Source organism: Hemicordylus capensis, chromosome 2 (assembly GCF_027244095.1).
Source record: "Hemicordylus capensis ecotype Gifberg chromosome 2, rHemCap1.1.pri, whole genome shotgun sequence".
Lineage (NCBI taxonomy): Eukaryota > Metazoa > Chordata > Lepidosauria > Squamata > Cordylidae > Hemicordylus > Hemicordylus capensis.
The window spans coordinates 38,388,690-38,409,610 of NC_069658.1; the positions used below are offsets into that span (position 1 = coordinate 38,388,690).

General features: G+C 43.4%; 1 protein-coding gene and 1 long non-coding RNA gene across 22 annotated transcripts in view; one reads left to right on the plus strand and one right to left on the minus strand.

The window, feature by feature from the left end:
* PDE4D (phosphodiesterase 4D) overlaps positions 1-20,921 on the minus strand; it is a 990,732-nt gene that overhangs the window by 151,819 nt on the left and 817,992 nt on the right. For all 20 annotated transcript variants that reach the window (XM_053289923.1, XM_053289926.1, XM_053289927.1 and 17 more), the window contains 3 exons: positions 17,726-17,762; positions 15,166-15,239; positions 11,869-11,918 (listed from right to left, as the gene is read on the minus strand). In XM_053289923.1, coding sequence (XP_053145898.1) covers positions 11,869-11,918; positions 15,166-15,239; positions 17,726-17,762 — 161 coding nt within the window. The remainder of the gene's footprint in view (positions 1-11,868; positions 11,919-15,165; positions 15,240-17,725; positions 17,763-20,921) is intronic.
* On the plus strand, positions 1,210-19,470 carry LOC128342547 (uncharacterized). Of its 2 annotated transcripts, none has more exons than XR_008315063.1 (4): positions 1,210-1,429; positions 6,472-6,572; positions 14,490-14,643; positions 17,701-19,470. It is a non-coding gene; the product is annotated as an uncharacterized LOC128342547 (long non-coding RNA). The 2 variants fall into 2 exon arrangements; XR_008315062.1 differs by lacking the exon at positions 1,210-1,429 and adding an exon at positions 1,823-2,013.

A 20,921-nucleotide genomic window follows, 5' to 3' on the forward strand; every position in this document is an offset into this window, starting at 1 on the left:
ACATGGGCCTTCTCAGTGGTGCCCCCCCCCCGATTGTGGAACATCTTGCCACCAGAAATTCAGCCCCCTCTTTATATTCTAGCCCCCTCTTTATATTCCTTCCGCTATAGATTGAAAACTTTGTTGTTCAGGAATACCTTTCAGTAATATATCCATGATTTATAACTTTGGCTTTGATGGTTGCTTGCTGTTTTTAATTATTTAGTATGTAATTAAAAATTACCAAGTATATAATTATGGGTTTTTTTAAAACTCCCCCCCCCCAAAAAAAAACAACGTTGCTAGTTGCTTTGAAGGCTTCATTGTAGAATAGCAATTTTTTTAATACTGTACATTCATCATTCTGTTTAGTGATTATTGTGTTTTGGGCATCAGTGATGGGAAACATACATGAAAAAGAAACTTTAGTGAAATTTAAAACTTGAGCACTTTTGCAGCAATGTAAATAATGGGCACAATCTTGCCAAAGTTCAGCACCTCAGAACCTGCTTGTTTTGATGGGAAGAGTTAAACAAGTGTTTCAGTTTCTCCCATTGAAAATCAATGAGGCTTAAAAGTGCTTAACTTTGGCTGGATTGCACCCAATGTTTATTATTTACTGAAGGCTTTATTTAATAAGCATGCTTCAGTGCACCTAACTATGATTCATTGGAAGGGGAAACACCTTTCTGGCTGGGGAATAAAGAAGAGAGCGTGGGCATATTTTACAGAAAATACTTAGTAAGCAGATGCAATACCAGTTTTAGAGATTGTGTAGCAGATCTAGAGGAACAGGACTCATAAACCAAAAACATTAAGCATGCATATGGTGGTGGTTGGGCAGGAGGGACTTGGCAGAATTAGGAAGGGGATGAAGACATGTACATTAATTGGACTAGGAGCGGGGAGACCCGAGTTCAAATCCCCATTCAGCCATGAAACTTGATGGGTGACTCTGGGCCAGTCACTTCTCTCTCAGCCTAACCTACTTCACAGGGTTGTTGTGAGGAGAAACTTAAGTACGCAGTACACCTCTTTGGGCTCCCTGGAGGAAGAGCGGTATATAAAATGTAAATAAAATAAAATAAAATAATTAAAATAAAATAAAATAAAATAAAATAAAAATTGCCCCCTATAGCTGTTTCATGAACCATTCTAGAACAGTAGTTTTCAGACACTGAGGGATCTCTGAAAGCTTTGTGTGGGAAACATCTATAACAATCCCTCAAAAGGCAGGTCCTCCTTAACAATCTTTCTCTGTACTGCAAGGACAATAGGTAGGCCCACAGGCCTGGATGGTACCCCACACACACCGAGAGCACATTCATAGACACACTCCCAGTGTTGCTTTTCTTTTTCGATCCATTCACAGATGTTAACCGGGATTCCAAAAACCACTGAACGCAGGCTGGTCCAAACCAGGTCTTCTACCGGACTACTCGGCCAAAAGGTACTCTGAGGAGAAGAGCCAGGAGTAATTTTACATTATGCCTGTGTGGCAAGAGAGCCAAACTTCCCAGTGTTTATTGGTCTTTTAAGGCTCCAGGCCTTGAAGTCTGTCCAGCGGGGGCCCCTGCCGGCCTTACCGGCTCAGACGTTCTCTTGGTGGCCGAGGCCAAAAATGCCCCAGGTGGGCCGAGACGCTGTGGGACCAAGGACTAAGGGGCCAGGGGAAGGGCGGGGGCGAGTGAGGAAGGAGGCGGCAGCAGACAGAGGCACAGCTGAGGGGGACAAGGGTGAGAGCAGCCTGATGTGGCAGGGCAGAGGTCCAATTAGCGGGGGCGTGGGATGCATCAGTTGGCAGGAGGGATTTAAGGCAGGGTCGGCCAGTGATGAGGGGCAGTTGGAGGGTGAGTGGTGGAGGCCTCTGGAGAGAGACTGCCACAGTGACCCTGAGGAGCCAGACTCGGGTGAACCAAACCCCCTCCCCTCAAAAAACCCGGAGGCCCAGTCTGGGGGAGGTGAGAAGGAGAAGTAAACAAGAGAATGGCAATGGAGAGACCAGTGTCGTGACAAAGCCTACGATTCCTGAAGGTCCCTAAGCACAGAGATAACATCAATGCTTTTTAACATCTACATGAAACCGCTGGGAGGGATCATCAGGGGATTTGGTGCAGGGTGTCATCAGTATGCTGAAGACACCCAAATCAATTTCTCCATGTCAACCTCATCAGGAAATGGCATAACTTCCCTAAATGCCTGCCTGGAAGTGGTAATGGGATGGATGAGGGAGAACAAACTGAGGCTGGATCCAAGCACAATGGAGGTACTCACTGTGGGAGGTCAAGACTTAGGAAGTGTTTTAGATTTGCCTGTTCTGAACGGGGTTGCACTCCCCCAGAAAGAGCATGTATGTAGTTGGGGAGTACGTCTGGACCTAAATCTCTCCCTGATTTCTCAGGTTGAGGCAGTGACCAGGAGAGCTTTCTACTTTGGCTGATTTGCCAGCTACACCCATTTCTGGAGATAAACGACCTTATAACAGTGGTGCATATGCTGGTAACATCCAGGCTTGACTACTGCCATGCACTCTATGTTGGGCTGCCTTTGTATGCAGTTCGGAAACTGTAGTTAATACAGAATACAGCAGCTAGGTTGGTCTCCGGTTGCCTGAAGAGATTATATTACACCCATTTTAAAAGAACGACAGTGGCTGCCAATAAGTTTCCAGGAGAAATACAAAGTGCTGGTTATTACCTATAAAGCCCTAAACAGCTTTGGTCCGAGGTATTTAATAGGGATGTACACAAACTGGTTTGGAGGCCCTGTTACGGACCTCCGAACCGGGTTGAAAGACCAGTGGCTTGGACGGTTTGATGACCGGGGGCGGGGGTTACCTTTAAGGAGCAAGGAGGGCGCTCTTACTGCCCCCTGCTGCATTTCCCCCGCCGGTGCTGTCTTTAAAAATGGTCCTGCAGGGTGGCAGCATACCTCCTTGCCGCCCTGGTGCATGTCGGACTGGAAGTGCCCGGTGTGCGTGCATACCTTGCACACGTCACACACACACACCAGGCACTCAGCACTGGCGGGGGAAACGCGGGGGGGGGAAGGGTAAGAGCACCCTCCCTGCTCATTAAAGGTGACCCCCCTCCGCCGTCAAACCAGCCATCGCTGGTTACGTGCACATCTCTAGTACTTAAGAGAGCACCTTGTTCTTTATCACCTCCACCACGTTAAGAACTCGGCTGGTGGCAACTCGAAACTGGGCCTTTTCTAGAGTTGCCCTGGGACTCTGGAATGTGCTTCCTAAGGAAATTAGAGTTTCCCCTTCTCTGAACGTTTTTTAGAAGGACCTAAAAACATATCTCTTTAGGCAGGCTTTTAGTTTATAGTTTCAAAGCTTCGGTGTTAAGAGTTTTTATTGTATTTTAAATTGTTTTAATTATGTTAATGTTTTAATGGTTTTATATTGTGAACCACCCAGGGACTTTTTTTGTATGGGGCGGTATATAAATGTACTAAATAAATAAAATAATAAATAAAACACAGGCAATGAAGTTGACAGAAAACCACAACAAAGATACAGAAAAAGCAGAAAAGCAAGAAGAAAAAGAGCCAAACAATCCAGGTCCTTCGTAATATTTCTCTTCCTGTCTAAATCTATTCCCATTGGCACCAAAAGAGCTACAAGACCTGAACACAAAGGCTTCTTGGGTTAGGCCACAACCACCACCAGACTGTGCCTCTCAGTGGAAATATCTCCATTGCTGCTGTCCACAAAGCTTTTATCATTGTCTGCACAGTGTTTCCAAGTATAAATTTAGGCCTGAATGATGAGATGTAGAAGCAGCCATTCTGAGCGCGGCCCAGAGATGGCTCATAAGGTAGGACAGAAGGTATGTGGCCATCACCTCTGGGAGGCAAATGATGAGGAGGGGCCTCTGGAGAATCACCCAGAATCCTTTGCAACGCACAAAGGCCCCTCAGAAGACAAAGTAATAGGAAAAGGCTGCTCTGAGGGAAGGGTGTGCAAACATGGTGAAACGGACTGGTTTCAGGTCGGCGAAGGAGTAAGACAAGGCTGTATACTTTCTCCCTATTAGCTGGACTGGAAGAAAATGAGCAAAGGTTTAAAGCTGGAGGGAGAAACATCAATAACCCGCGCTACGCTGATTACACCACTCTGATAGCTGAGAATGCGGATGATATGCAAGCTCTAGTAATGAAGGTCAAGGAGCACAGTGAAAAAATGGGACTACGACTAAATGTAAAGAAGACTAAACTAATGACAACGGATACAGCAATCAGCCTCAGAACTGATAATGAAGACATTGAAGTGGTGGATAGCTTCTGCCTTTTAGGATCGGCCATCAACAGTAAAGGATCCAGCAGTCAAGAAAATACGCCAGAGACTAGCACTTGCTAGGGTTGCAATGAAGGCCTTGGAAAAGATATTTAGATGCCGTTATGTGTCTATACTTACACAGATTAGAATCGTTCGGACAATGGTTTTTCCTGTGATACTCTATGGGTGCAAAAGCTGAACTTTTGAAGAAGCAGGATAGAAAAAGTATTGACGCGTTTGAACTTTGGTGCTGGAGAAAACTTTTGAGGATACCATGGACAGCCAGCAAAACAAACAAATGAATCATAGAACAAATGAATCAAGAATTTTCATTCAAGGCACAAATGACCAAGCTCAAACTATCATACTTTGGACACATTATGCAAAAACCCAGCTCCTTTGAGAAGTCCATAATGCTGGGGAAAGTTGAAGGAAAAAGAGGACGACCAACAGCAAGTTGGATGGACTTGATTACGACAGCACTTGACTTGACAGCACTTAATCAATCAATCAGAAGGATAAAGATTACTACTAACCACAGTTATTACCTGTGACCAAACAACAACAACAAATCTTAGGGGGCCAATTCTGACGATACTATCCCAGCACAAGCAAAGGATCATGCTGAGAGAATGCCTGCTGTGACATGCAGGGATGGAGCCACCATTGGGTGAACAGATACAAAGATTCCGGGCTGCCGCCCCCCAGGGGCCATGCCATGCAGCCCTACACATGCCCCCCGTGTCTGACGTCAGATGCGGAGGGTGTTATTTCGCTCTCAAATGGGGCTGGAACCGAAATTGGCCCGAAATTGACATCCCGGGGCCAGGGGGCTGTGGCAGCGGCTAAACACAGGCCGCTGCCAGCCTCCCTCCGCCACTGGTGACATGGCAGACATCTCAGCATACAATCAGTGTGTCCCTTTATCGGGTGTGTGTCTGGGCGGGGGGGGGGGGGCTGTCCATCTGAATTGCCCCTTTACATGTGCTCCAAAAATCTCCAAAGGGGCGATTCAGATGAACAGTTTCCCCATGCAATAAAGGGACATGCCAAGTACGCATCAGTGGACATCCTGCACTAATAGCATGGTGAGTGCGCTTTCAGCACCACACCTTACCGAATCGCATGTGCTGGGACGATATCATCTCTACCAGACCATTGATTCGCATGATCCAGGAAATTCGAGGCCAAATTACAGTAGATGATGACATGTTAGAAGCTCTGTGATTGGATCTCTTGCATTTTAAAATTATTGGGTTGTTGTTTTTAGTTCAAAGCACCTGGGAGGGGGTGTAAGATTTGTGGAATGGTGCTGATAAAAGGGGTGTTGGATCTGTTCCTATATGGTATCTGATGTTTCCCTCCAAGGGGTAAATGGAGGGCTTCAGGGAGCAATTTAGGTCAGGAGAACTGTACAAAAAGTAAAAGGTTACTGTACAAAAAGTAAACTGTACAAAAAGTAAAAGGCTGATATCCTATGGTGCCCTTGTGGAAAGTCATTGCACCACTGTAAGCACATTGCATGTGAATTCCTCTAAATCTGGAGCTTGTGTTCTTGACTAGTGTTGCATTTGTGCAAGCATCCTGTGGCATGCCTCACCTGTTTTAAAGGGAGGTTATGCACAGGACAGGAGCACTACAGCACAAGAGTGCGGTTCTGCAAATCCTACTTTTTAAGTGCAACTATGTTATTTTCCTGCACTAGCACATCCCTGTTTGGAACATAGGAAGCTGCCATATACTGAGTCAAACCATTGGTCTATCTAGCTCAGTATTGTCTACACAGACTGGCAGTGGCTTCTCCAAGGTTGTAGGAAGGAATCTCTCTCAGCCCTATCTTGGAGAAGTCAGGGAGAGAACCTGGAACCTTCTGCTCTTCCCAGAGCGGCTCCATCCCCTGAGGGGAATATCTTACAGTGCTCACATGTGGTCTCCCATTCAAATGCAACCAGGGTGGATCCTGCTTAGCTAAGGGGACAAGTCATGCTTGCTACCACAAGACTAGCTCTCCTCTCTTATGTCTGTTATGCAAGCATTTCGTTATTCAGGAAGTTTGCCCCGCTCTCCAGTGATGCTCGCTGATCCAGTTCCACACCTTGACCCCTACTGCTTTCAACTAAAATAAGAATGGGTGTCAATCATGACTCTTCCAGCATCTCCTCTAGTTTTAAGCTAATTTCCCCTTTAACAACTTTTTTTTTTGGCAGAGAAAATGCTTATTTCTGCAAGCAATATGAGATAACATTCTGGAACAAAGTGGAGAGGCAGATTTCCAGGGGTGCTTCAGTATTCCGAGCTTTCCACTGAGGTAGGGAGCTAGATCTTCTTTGACCCTGGCACCCCCTCCTGGCTTCTTCTGGGTCTGGCAGTGAATGGTTTCTCCAATTCCTGCCATCTTGGACTTGTGCAAATGGAAACCTCACCTCTACAGCTGTCAGAAATGTTTCCCTTGTTTGGTGCAATGCACTGCATGGATAGAGCAATAAACAAGCAACTTTCCAGCAGCAACCAAGACAGACAGACAGTATTTCAAACACCTCCGGCAAAAATGTGTGAGGTGGAAAGCTGGCGCCAAATTTCTAAATTGGTGCAGAAAGGCAGGGCTGTGGTGGGGAAAAGCCTCTATCAACTTTTCCCCCTTTGCGTAAAGCATTCATATAACATGCAGTGTCACAATTACCAATGTTTTATATGCCCTGAGTGGAGATTCTGCACTTGTGCCACAAAGTCTGTCGTTATGGTAACTCCTATAATATCAAATGCAGGGTTATGAATAGGGATGGGCAAAACTAGTTCAGGCAAAGTACCATGAACCTCTAGTGCTCTCAAGACATTGGACTGGTTTAGTATTTCAGCTCCAGCCAAGCAATTCAGGCACCAAAACACACCCTTTAATTGGAAGTCGAGGTCTGGCAAAATTGACAGAGTGTCTAATGGAAGACAAGCAATCGGTTAGGTAAGTTCACATGCTGCTTCCAGAGGGAAAAAAAACTGTGTTCACTGCCTTGTTTCTTCTGCCTTTGGACTCCTAAGACACTTTCCAGTTTGCAAAACACTTTATGGTCAGGATGTGACTAAAAAAACACTCTCTTTAGGGACATAAGTGATGTAAATCCCAGCACAGCATTTTTCCAGTAGTTGTGGCTGATGTCTACCTTCTGTGTAATTTTGGATTGTGAGCCCTTTTGAGGTAGGGAATCTTCTCTAATCTCTTTTTTTTTTAATGTAAAAAGCTTTGCGAACTTCTTTGTTAAAAAGCAGAATAATAGGAATTAATAAAATAAAATAGAAATAGTGATGATGATGTTTTTGTGCACTCTAAAAAATTAAAGCAAACCTCCTGGTTCTAGTTGCCTCAGAAACAGAAACAGAAACATAGGAAGCTGCCATATACTGAGTCAGACCATTGGTCCATCTAGCTCAGTGTTGTCTACACAGACTGTCAGCGGCTTCTCCGAGGTTGCGGGCAGGAATCTCTCTCAGCCCTATCTTGGAGAAGTCAGGGAGAGAACCTGGAACCTTCTGCTCTTCCCAGAGCGGCTCCATCCCCTGAGGAGAATATCTTCCAGTGTTGACACATCAAGTCTCCCATTCATATGCAACCAGGGCTGACCCTGCTTAGCTAAGGGGACAAGTCATGCTCGCTACCACAAGACCAGCTCTCTTATTAGCAGCTGGAGGCTTCAGATACCGCAAGGGAGCCAGCATAGCATAGTGGTTAGAGTGTTGGACAAGGACCGGGAAGACCAGAGTTCGAATCCCCATTCAACCATGAAACTCACTGGGTGACTCTGGGCCAATCATTTATCTCTCAGCCTAACCTACCTCACAGGGTTGTTGTGAGGATAAAGATAACCATGTATACCGCTCTGAGCTCCTCAGAGGAAAAGCGAGATATAAATGTAAAAATAAAAATAAAATAAAATAAAATAAAAAAGTGATGTGATGAGTGCTTCCCTCAGAACACACAGCCATGAGGATGTAGGAAAGGAGACATGGCTGCTCAGATAGTACAGGTGGGGCTATCTTCTCAAGGCATCTTTTTCTCCCCACCCCTGGAGATGCAAACTAGTACATTCTGACAATGTTTTTAAGTGTTTGGCCCCTTCTTTTGGTCTATTTATAACAGATTATATACTACTACTGCTGCTGCTACTACTAAGACTACTACTACGACTACTACTATTAATATTTATATACCGCCCTTTAACCAAAGTTCTCAAAGCGGTATACATAGAAAAATACATAAATAAGATGGTCCCCTGTGCCCAAAGGGCTCACAATCTAAAAAGAAACATAAGGTTGACAATCAGCAACAGCCACTGGAGGGATGTTGTGCTAGGGTTGGATAGGGCCAGTTGGTCTCCTACTGCTAAATAAAGAGAACCACCACTTTTAAAAGATGCCTCTTTGCTCAGTTAGCAGGAGTTATACAGCACATATACAGTTAGCAGGGTATATACAGCACATTAAAATTTTTTTACAACAGATACATCCAGACGTAGGTCAGTATCTGTTGGATATGAAAGACAAACCAACCCTAGGCACTAAAGACTCATAATATATACTGTACCATATGCCAGAGGGGTTGTTATTTTATTTATTTATTTATATCCCCACAAAGCATAGGGTTCCCAGGCTCTCTTCCAAACCTTGACCAGACCTAAACCCTGCTTAGCTTCAGGAAGGTTGCTGCATCTGGCACCTTCAGACCATGCCCTGGGACTCAGTGGCATAGCCACCATTGGAAGAGGGGGGACAAATGTTCCCGGGTTGCTGGGGGCCCCTCCAGCTCTAGGGGAACTGTGTGTTATGTCAGCCAGTGTGCAGAGCACTGTGCTGTAAATTACTTTCCTGTAGCCTAAAATGTAATTTGCCTGACATATACTTGGAACCCTTTAGCTGGAATGAAAGAAACAACCAATTAAAAGAGTATATGTAAGCCAGAACTGATGGGGTGAGTGTGTGGCAGGGCAAGAGGGAGAGGAAAGGGGCCAAAGCAGAACATCTCTTCACTTGGTAAATTATAAGGATGTGGAGAAATCTTTTACTCCGTGAATTTCCAAGAGGCTGAAATATAGCTTATAGGTATTCATATGCCTCTATGAACTCACCTATACTAGAATTTACACCATATAATATAAAACAGTGACTTCAGACAGGTACTAGGCATCCTTCAAAGTTAATCATAACCATACACCTGAGGATTCTTGTCTATAATGAGTACTAACTCATGCTCAACACTGATTTGGCAACAACAGCATTTCTGACAACTCCCTTTTCTAACAGAAAAGGTTGGCAAACACTTTATTTGCTTCCAAATGGAGAAAAAGAAAGGATCTCATTACACTGCTATTATATTTGACAAAATTTGAAATGAGGCTAGGCTAATGTATTAAAATAAGACATCTCCACAGCCTCAAAAGGCAAACTTGGACAGAGGGGAAGAGGTAATTAATGACAGCATTCAGAATCAAAGTCCCCAATACTGAGAATTCTGGGGTTGACAGACTACTACAAAACTATACATGGGAGAATTATTATTGTTATTTCATGACATCTATAATGTTTTCAAATGCAAATCATATTTAATAATGAACTAACAGGAAATAACCCATGATCAAGGCTTAAAGAGAGTTTATTTCATAATTGCTGTAATACAGTCATTCTTGCAGGGAGGCTAAGAGACGTGTAGTGTAGCCCTGAAGCCCATGGCTTCTCTCTTGATCTCACTGGGAGAGTAAAAAGTCATGCTTTTTACCCTCGAAGTCTGCAAAACGCCATGCTTTTTACTCTCCCCTGTGTGCACAAAGCTATACTTTTAAAGAGCTCACCCACTACTGAAGTAAATGGGGAAGCCCACTTGTGTACCTCAGCTGAAAGGAACACCGCATCATTTGAGCCAGCGTGGTGTAGTGGTTAGAGTGCAGGACTAGGACCGGGGAGACCCGAGTTCAAATCCCCATTCAGCCATGAAACTAGCTGGGTGACTCTGGGCCAGTCACTTCTCTCTCAGCCTAAACCTACTTCACAGGGTTGTTGTGAAAGAGAAACTTAAGTATGTAGTACACTGCTCTGGGTTCCTTGGAGGAAGAGTGGGATATAAATGTAAAAATCATCATCATCATTTTGTTATTGCTTTCCTGCCATTCATCCAGAATGGCAGCACACATAAGATGTCTATGATGTCACTGGCACTGACCAGACCTGCTTAGCTGTAGCAAGGTGGTTGCATCGTGTATGTGCCTTCAGAGTATATTCTGGGAGAAATACAAATAGAGGAAGCTGCCTTATCCTGAGGCAGACTAGTAATCCATCTAGCTCAGTATTGTCTACACTAACTGGCAGGGTTTCAAGGGTTGACTCTCCAGGTTTCAGGCAGGAGTCTTTTTCCAGCCCTACCTGGAGCATTTCCGGACAGCTGGCTTTACTGCGAATTTGGATTTGCCCTAAGAAACTGACTCAAAAAGTGGATTTTGTTTACCCCAGACATAAATTGTGCTACACTCTAACACACAATGAAAAACCCAAATCATGTGTGAAGTACTCCCAGATAGCTTGCAAGGACTTCGGGGTAAATGTGGCCGATATGCGAACGCTCCATTCCGGAGAAGCAAGCTAAAAGCCACATCTGGAAATGCTCCTGGAGGTAACAGAGTTTGAACCTGAGACCATCTGCATGCAAAGTAGGTGCTCTACCATTGAGCTACAGTCCCAACCCCAATGGTACCCTTTTTAGCACAGGGTATGGATTGTAAGATGTAATTTTACTATTATACATTTCCCCCCACCTTTTCATCCCAATCCACTGCTTCACTTCAGGCTGATGCGATGTTGTCTTCCGACCCATATTCAAAATAAGTCGTCTATTGCAACTGATCAGATTGGCTGTAGAAGCCAGCAACCAGGGAATAAGGTGTTCTGCACCAGATGCTCCTGCACAGGAGCTGTTGAAGCTGCTCGCCCAGTTCCTGCAGCTTTGTTGGAAAGATCAAGTTACCTGGCTTGTACAATTCTCCAACTCCTGGTATCTGAAAGGGGGTAGAGGTTGAAGGTCAACAGTGACCCTCTGCCATACTGCCTGGCATAGAAAAGCTCTATATAAGGCCCAGTGTCTATAAAGTCTTCTGACAATGGTCATAACCCAAAGATTACAATTAGGTATCTGTAAGAGATCTGTATGCACAGCTGAAGCATTTATTGTAGTGCTCACTGTTGAAGCTCAAACAATTGAAGAGGTGAGTCAGCTTGAAAACTGAGCAGTAGCTGTAGTTAGGGGATCTGCTGCAGCAGAAACAAGAAAGAAAACTTCTGCTTCATGTGTCACTTACATCCTTGTGTGTAAAACAGCTCTACTGGACTGTGTTGTTTAAATCGCAGGAAGGAAATTAAACAGTGGTACATCTTGGACATCATAGAATTGGAAAATATATGGGCTAAAAGAAAATTGTATTAGTCTCTGAGATCACAAAAATGCATTTATTTTACAAATCAATAACACATCTAGAATTTGGTGGATTTCACTGTGTTGACCATGGAATCTTAACATCTTTAACCATGATAACATCTAATTGAAATGTTGTGGCCATATTAAGGGGCCTTACCTGTTATGGTTGCTTTATTGATGGATGGTTGGTTACACATGGGTGACCGTCTGACAGAAAGAGAAAGAACATAAGTCATAAGCATGAAACTATATTACAGCATTCTTAGAGCTTGTCATTCAGGAAAAATAGTATTTTGTGAGCAAACAAAAGTGAGGCAAAAGATTAATAAGACTATTAGGGCCAAACCAACTGTGAAGATCCATTATTACACACTGTATGTCTCTTACAATGGAGTAACTAGCAACTTTGAGGGGAGGGGATTCAGATTGGGGAAGGGGCACGAGAGCAACGGGCTAACACCCTCTTCCAGAGTACTATACTTCTCCAGTCTTCAAAGCTGCAAAGTGGCTAATAAGTAAAGCAAAAAATAACAGAACTCCCATGCCACGTTTCCTTTCCCCCTAAGAATGCCTCGCTCAGACCAAAGATCTACGGTACCTAGTCCAGCACAATAGGCAAAATTCAGCCCATCAGTTTTCTGAGACAAGTCTACCACACTTGGGCGTTTTTAGTTTAGAAAAGGGCAACTAAGGAGAGACATGATAGAGATCTGTAAAATTATGCATGGTATGCAAAACTGATTGCCAGGAAATTTAGGACTGACAAAAGGAAGTACTTTTTCTCATAGAGCAAAATGAAATGTGACACAGGAGTTCTGTGATATTTAAGACAATGTCTTCTTCACCATCAGCCCCACAGCCCATTGAGATCACCTAGAGAGGTTCATCTGCGGTTGCCAGCTCGTCTGCACCAGCTTGTCTGGTGTCTATGAAGGGACAGGCCTTCTCTGTTGCTGTCCCACGATTCTGGAATGCGCTCCCTGCTGAAATGAGAGTCTCTCCATCTCTGACAACCTTTAAAAATTCCCTAGAGACTCATTTTTTTCACCCAAGCTTTTTAACTTGACTGTGGTTTTAAACTGTTTTAAGGTTTTCATTTTTTGTTTATGTTGTTGTAAACCACCCAGAGACGCATGTTTTGGGCAGTCTACAAATTTGAGAAATAAATAAATAAATAAATAAATAAATAAATAAATAAATAAATAAATAAATAAAATCAATTAATGGAATTATCTGCCACAGGATGTGGTGACAGCCACCAGCTTGGATGGCTTTAAAAGGGACGTAGACAAATCCATGGAGGACAAGTCGATCAATGGTTACTAGTCTTGATGGCTATAGACTACCTGAAGGCTGAGAGGCAGGGTGCCTCTGAATACGTTGCAGGGGAGCAGCAACAGGAGAGGGGGCATGGCTTCATCTCTTGCCTATGGACTTCCCAGAGGCATCTGGTGAGCCACTATGGGAAACAGGATGCTGGACTAGATAGGCCTTGGACCTGACCTAGCAGGGCTGTTCCTATGTTCTTAGTCTGATTTACTAGCAAAGGTGTTACATTGAGATATGAATACGATCAGTATTTATATACCTCTTCTCAGTAAAAGTTCCGAAAGCAGTTTACATATGAATGAATGAATGAATGAATGAATGAATGAATAAAATAGCTCCCTGTCCCCAAAGGGCTCATAATTTGAAAAAGAAACATAAGAGAAACACCAGCAATAGCCACTGAATGGATGCTGTGCTGGGGATGGATAGAGCCAGTTGCTCTCCCCTGCTAAATAAAGAGAAAGGCCACTTTTAAAAGGTGCCTCTATGCTCATTTAGCAGGGGGAAACTCAGATTCAGATCCCTGTTTAAATATGAAGCTGATCAAATGACCTTGGGTAAGTTACAGTCTTTCATTCTAGCCAACCATGCCATGATATTGTGAGGGTTAAGACCCCTGCTGACTGAACAAAGAGGCACCTTTGAAAGTGGTGATTCTCTTATGCTTAGCAGGGGGAGAACAACTGCCCCAGCTCAGCATCCTTCCAGAAGCTGTTGCTGGTGTCTACCTTGAGTTTTTCTTCCTGATTGTGAGCCCTTTGGGGACTGGGAGGCACCGTTATTTATCTATCTATTATTTTTCTATGTAAATTGCTTGAGAACTTTGTTAAAAAGTGGTATATAAATATTCATGGTAGGTTAATGCCATGTATTCTACCTTTTTGCTCCTTGGAGGATGGGCAGGATACAGATGTAAAGAACATTAAATGAAAAATTTAGCACTTTTAAGACCTACTATTTTCAATGGGAGAGCCCCTCAATGCCAAGGTAAAACATCTTCTGAGGTAATATAAGAGTTATGGAATGGAGTACAGGAAAATAAACACAGAGAGTGGTTGGATTCACTCTGCTAAGTTCCTCCATGGTACCATACATATGTGTGTCCTTGAAGATCAAAACTGTGTCCTACACTAAATGCATAGCTGCATTTGTAAGATCTAGGACAACTTGCCCATGTCCTGTCTTGACATCACACCAGTGTGCATCTCCCAGTTCCCACCAGTGGTCGTCAATGACATGGAAAGGGAGTGGATGAGTCATGGGGGTCTGCAGGACTACGGGCGGGGGGGGGGGTTGAGCCATGTGCCCTACACTGCACTCCAGCCCCCAATCTCCCACTTACCCTCTGTGCCAGAGTTCCAGCTGGAGCTGCTGCTTCCTGAGACTGAAGTGAGGGTCACAGCATGTTCTCTGTCTGTCCCTCCCTCCTTCCTTCTCTTCCACTTGCAGGAAGCTAGGCAGGTGTGCAAGGCTGCCCTCTGCCCCAGAAGCAGAACGATCCTCGCTGCCTGTCTATCTGGCTGGATTGCCCAGCACACCGAGACATCACTGATGACACTACTGCCTGTTGGCAAGATGGACTTCCCCAAAGATGGGTCTGATGGTAGGATTCCTTTGGGGAAAGGCAACAGAGGACATCTGAGTGCGCCCTTGGGTGGATGAGAGTTGGCGGAATGGGTGCTGGGATATGTGGGAGTGCAGGCTCAGTCCGGGGGGGGGGCAACTATCCACCCCCCTACACCCACCCCTGCACAATGTCATAATGTCAGGACAGAGTTGCCACAGAGATTACGGAGGGTAAAGGAGTGGGAATTTAAAACCCAGTTGCTGTTTCCAGAGATTACCATGCATTTAATATAACCAGTCGTTTCAGCCCGAGTCAAGAAAGTTTTGTATGAACTCAGTCACACATGCAGCATGTCAGGAGCCATCTCTGTAATTGTGGCTGCCTTTTCCCAGCAGCTGTGACCTCAGAAATGGCTGTGAGTTTACCACAGGTCCACCTGGCACATAGTAATCTTTCTCATGGTATTTTGTATTTGCGTACATGGCAGTATGGAGGGATTACACAGTGTAAAGGGGCACAAGCTCAAAAGGTTACGAATGAGAAAAAGCCCACACTCACTTGCTGGGTGCTCGATCCTGTAGATTGGTTAATGCAGCAAAATTATTCCGTACAGTACGTAAGCTGGCCAGCACCTGTAGCAAAGAGAAATGATATTTCATTCTTAAGTTCTTCAGGTGTACTACTGATTCCTCTCTGTTCCATTGGACAGTAGGCAGAAGACTTTCTAAATAAGCTATTAAACTTTCAAGGATTGTCTGAAGCCTTTGACCATTCTTTCACAATGAAGCATTTGTAACACTAGGACAATCATTTTGTTGCTTTCTTTCTTGCTAAAGAAACCATTATTTGTTCAAAAGCAGCCTTGTTCAAAGAGTAGGAAAATTCCCCAACAAAGCATCCTTTGTTTCTCCAAAATGGTAAGAATGGTCCATTGCTGTCCAGTACCATTTGCCTAAGAATTATTACAGCAGTTAACATCTGTACAAAAAGAACCTTTCACGACTGGCAAAATGAACTAATAATAATATAAAGGAACCTTTCACATTTGACATCTAGCTATCCATCCAACTAGTCTGCATTAAACAAATTCATGTGATCCTGTTTGCTGGCATTTTATTCTGCATTGCATAGGTAATTTTGTACATAAACACTGGCAGCATATCTTATGGTACCGACACTAATGTAAGTAAGTAAAACTTTATTTCGGTTGTAGACCAGCAGTTCAACAAATAATAAAACAAATAAAAAGAATAAGATAATCTTATAAAATCAGACTACATTAATGTGCATTTGGCATATTATATAGCAATATTTGACCACAATATGGATAACTTCTGGGTTAAGGTTAGTAATAAGCAAATAGTTTAAATAAAAATCATTTCCATGACCTGGAAAATTAATCAACACTAATGTGTAGACTGAAATATCAGGCTTGTAGGCAGTGTAAAACTGGGGGCGCGGGGGTGGGGGAGACAACTAATAGTATGGAGGCCAGACACAGCCTAGAGCACTTATTTGTATAAAATGCGGGGGAGGGGGATATTACGAGAGGTGGGCCCACCCTAGCCTCCTCCCTCCAGCTACAGGCCTGTGAAATATAAATATTTTGGGGCAAGGCCTTGCATGAAGCAGAGCCCTGCACATCCACATCCACCAAGCAGATGACTGACCCGGTCGACCATCAAAGCTGGTCATGTTCCAAAAGTTTCAAAAGCTTTTTGTAATATGACCATTGGACAGAGGCGTATCTAGGGAAAATAGTGCATAGGGCAAACACTGAAATTGCACCCCCTGTCCAAACATCTGACACCCATCTTTCAGATAACTTTACGATAATATCAGCTGAAAAATACAAGTCAGGCTCGTTAATCTATTAATATTTCAAAAACTATTTAACAGTGGACTTAGCCAGACCAAAAAATGCTGGAAAACTACAAATTTCAGTATGCTGGGGCTCATGAAATACCCAAATACTATGTGGAGGTGTACTTGGAAAACTAAACAGAAGTGGCTGTCTAATTCTCTACTATGCATCATAGCATCACCATTACATAAGTTTTAAAAATAAATGGAGAATTTGACTTTTCCCAGATACTCTGAAAATAATTAAAGGATATGCAGAGTAAACTGTGTCACTGCTTGGAATATATCCTAGCATTTCAGAAAGACAGTTAAAATGAGAGCAAGAAACTCCCAGTGGGCCTTCATACTCAGGATTTCACACTGATTCAAAGACAAACTCACCATTAATAGCCATATTATTAAGACATCACATTTAACCCACTTATCACAAGAAGCAAAGTAAGAGCAAATGAATACAATCCTAGCTCATAAGCTTCAGCTCAGTATTCACAAGCCCTGATTCTCTGTACATAGTGCCAATCTGAATATGTGTACAGTGTCTTATATTATATATATATATATATTTTAAAATTACCTATAGCCCCTTTGGGGGGCTTCCTAAAGGCTGGGGGGGGCTTCTGCAAAGGTCCCCCCTCCCCCCGCTGGCATCTAGGGCCTCGTAGGGACCATTTGAGCATGTGCGGTGGCCATTTTTAAAAATAATCTTTTTTTAAAAAATGGCTGCTCAAAACAAAATGGCCACTGCACATGCTCAAATGGCCTCTGCAAGGCCTGGCATGACCTAGGGCCTCACAGAGGCCATTTGAGCATGCACGGTGGCCATTTTGTTTTCAGCAGCCATTTGTTCTTTAATTTTTTGATTTTACAAAATGGCGCCCCTTCAAGTGGCGCCCGGGGTACGTGCCCTGCCTGCCCTACCCTAGATACACCCCTGCCATTGGATACTCAAAGGAAAACAAATTCCACCAGGCCAGTACAACCCCACCTGCCCCATTATATGAGCCTACGGAGCTTTTTGGGTCCCAGCCAGTGTACGCAGGATGTGCCTTGTCTGGCATGCCTCTAACTCCAGTTTATGGCACCTCTAAACAGTATAGGTAACAAGGGAGGCGGTTCCTTTTCAGAATGTTATTTTTGTCTGGATATGTTGGAAACAATAGCACTGCCCCTTTCAAATATATTTTTCAGCATCGCCACAGAATACATATTATCCTTTTGATCCTTTCACAGGACCTACGTAGCACGTTATGCCTACCTGAGCAAATGGTGTCACAATCAAGTCATCTCCATGTCTGAAAAAGAACCAAACAACAAATGTCAATATCAGGTGGGAGGGATGGCTTTTCTCACCGTGGATGTTCTACAAATCCCAGCTAAAAGATCAGCCCACAAATGACAATCTTCTAAATGGTTGCCGTTAACCTCACTGCTAGTTGCTTCCTCACCCTGTATTCATTCCAGCTCTGTGATCTGCAGGCCAGAACTTATTGTATCTGTAGCCTAGTAACCTGAAGATGGTCAAGTGCCCATGACTCTACTAACTCAACTTATTTAGACTGGAGCACAGCTGTAGATACGACGGGTGAGCAAAGATTCAATCCTCAGGGTTGGGTTGCCTCACCCTTTAACTCCAACTGAATCGTGTAGCATTAGAGTTAACCAGGCATGCCCTGGAAGCTGGTAGCATCCACAATTACTTTTTATTGGGGAGGCCAGCCTATTTAAACACTGCACGTAATTTGCATTAAGTGTTACTAACAGATAATAATTTGTGAGAATTGGACAAGCTAGTAACTGCAGATAACAGGGAACTGTTTCATAGGCTAATAAAAACCAAGTAAAACTTCTCAACTGACTCACATGACCACAGTGTTACCAAGTGTGTGCTGTTGCTGGAGCAACCAGACCCAGATCACACTGTGACGTAGGCATAAAGCATCAGGGTGATGTGTCTATGTGGGTGAGGGGGAAGAGCAAGTAGATCATCATCACCAATGCGGGGAGCAGGGGGGACCCTTCTGTGGAGTCCAAAGTATTTATCACTCGCACCAAAATAAAATTTCATGGTCACGCAAAAGTTAAACACATGTAGACATGGATAACATGTGACATCTAGCACTAAGTTACCACTGAATAACCTGAGGAGGATGAAGTCTAGAGAGAGGATATAATATAGAACATCATTCTTTTTTAATTGAAATGTTCACAAGGAGTGAGAGCAAACAGCCACACCAACCTCTGCAACACATTCTCACAAAATCTATATCAACTCTCAGTTGAAAACAAATAATTTCCTCCAAAATATGCCTTGGGAACTCTAATGTAAAGATAAAGACTTCAGTTCTGTGCCAAGTTGGGGTCTTGGGGTCCAATTTAAGGAGTAGTTAATTACCTTTAAAGCCCTAAACAGTTTATGATTCAGATATCTTGAGGACTGCGTATGCCCAAGTGATTCTACCTGCCCAACAAGGTCTGCTAGGGGGCCTCTACTCTGCATGTGGATCCCTTTGGAGGTTTGACTATTCTACACTGGTGTGACAGGGTCTTCTCTATGGATGCTCCCAGGTCATGACATTCTCTTTCTGGCAAGATCTGTTCCCTCATCTCTCTCCTTGCCTTCTGAAGGCAACTGTTTTGTTCAGGCGCACTTTGGATAATAGATCTGTTGTATGCCTTCGTTATATGTTTTAATGTGTGTTTTTATGGAGTTTTTGAATAGTATTTTAATTATGTTTTTACATTTTAAATCAATTATATATTGGCTTGTTTTATTGAGTTTATTAATATTAATATTATTATTATTATTATTAATTCGATTTCTATACCGCACTTCCAAAATTGGCTCAGGGCGGTTTACAAAGAGAAATAAAACAAATAAGATGGCTCCCTGTCCCCAAAGGGCTCACATTCTAAAAAGAAACATAGGACACACACCAGCAACAGTCACTGGAAGTACTGTGCTGGGGGTGGATAGGGCCAGTTACTCTCCCCCTGCTAAATAAAGAGAATCACCATGGTAAAAGGTGCCTCTTTGCCCAGTTAGCAGGAGTTTTAATATGTTTTAATAATGTTTTAATATGTTGTAAACTACATTGAGGATACTTTTTAATGAAAGGCATTACAGAAGCATAAAAACAAACAAATAAGGAAACAGATAACACTGCTTTTACCTGTCTCATCTGCCCTCATCCTGTGTCTGAGAAGCAGCTTCAAAGTGGATTGACAGAAACGAATGAGAAACAGGTAACTGTAAACACTTGGGTGGAATCAAGTATGGCAGGTCACTCCCAACGGAATGTGATTTTTTAAAAAAATCACTGAGCAAATAGATGAAATGGTGATGAGATCCCTTGAGTAGGCAAGATGGACTGGATTAAAAATGTTTCTGTTTTAGATTAAATCTATCAGAATAAAATCAAAATCTTAAAAAGAGCAATAGAAATAGATGAAACTACTTGCTGCACTAGGCAAGTGTATACATGATCTGGTCTGCCACTATAATTCACCATACTATGCTGTAGGAAATCTGGCACCAGTGAAGGAGCACAACATTGTAATGGTCTTATGACATATATATCCAAATTGGTAACTATAGACTCAAGAAATCAGCTCTTAACATTAGCACGGACTTTAATGAATTATTGGGTTTAACAGCACTTGGCTTCCTTAAAGCATCTCAAGAAGGAAATGCTCTATCCAGATGATAGAGGCATCAGTCCCTAGGCTAAGTCTAGCTACTGAGGAGTGCAAATGTCCCACCAGTTGATAGCCAAGAACTGAAGAGCGGCATGAATGCTGCAACAAAGGGATTGAAGACCATGGGGGTGGGCAAGGGCCAAGGCACCCTTCTTAAAGAGACCCTCTGGCAAAACAAGCTGCTGATAAAGTAAATTACTTTATTCTTTAATAACTTTAAGAGAGGACAAAAGCTCAAATTCAGTGAAGTATCATAGCCCACAAGGCCTTTAGCTGAAGACTTCTGTTCTCTTGGCCAGGACTATGGTGTCTATACACAAAAAATAAGCTATGTTTATTAGATGTGTTTAACTTGCTAAGCAGCTTCAATGCTTTTGTCCTCTGGAACCATCTGCTTGCATGCAGGTTCAGTTCCTGCTCTTTAGCTGTGGTACATCTGAGTGTGGATTGTGTTGATCAACCATAGTCCATTAGGTCATGCCACTTGGCTGCCTCTGCCTCCACTGACTCATGTACAAGAGTGACCCTACTTTCATCTATGAAATATTGAAGGGCATGGCAGCCTTATCTTGAGTCCTGTTTCTTGGTCGCATTAAAGTGTGAAGCAAATACTGAGTGGGATAGATGTGGTTTTTCTATAAAGAGATGCCAGAGGCCTGCTCTACCTCCCACCAGGGCCATCCTAAGGGAGGGGCGACTGGGGCAATTGCCCCCAGCCCCATGCTGGCACAGGCCCTGCTCTGGGCACTCTGCAG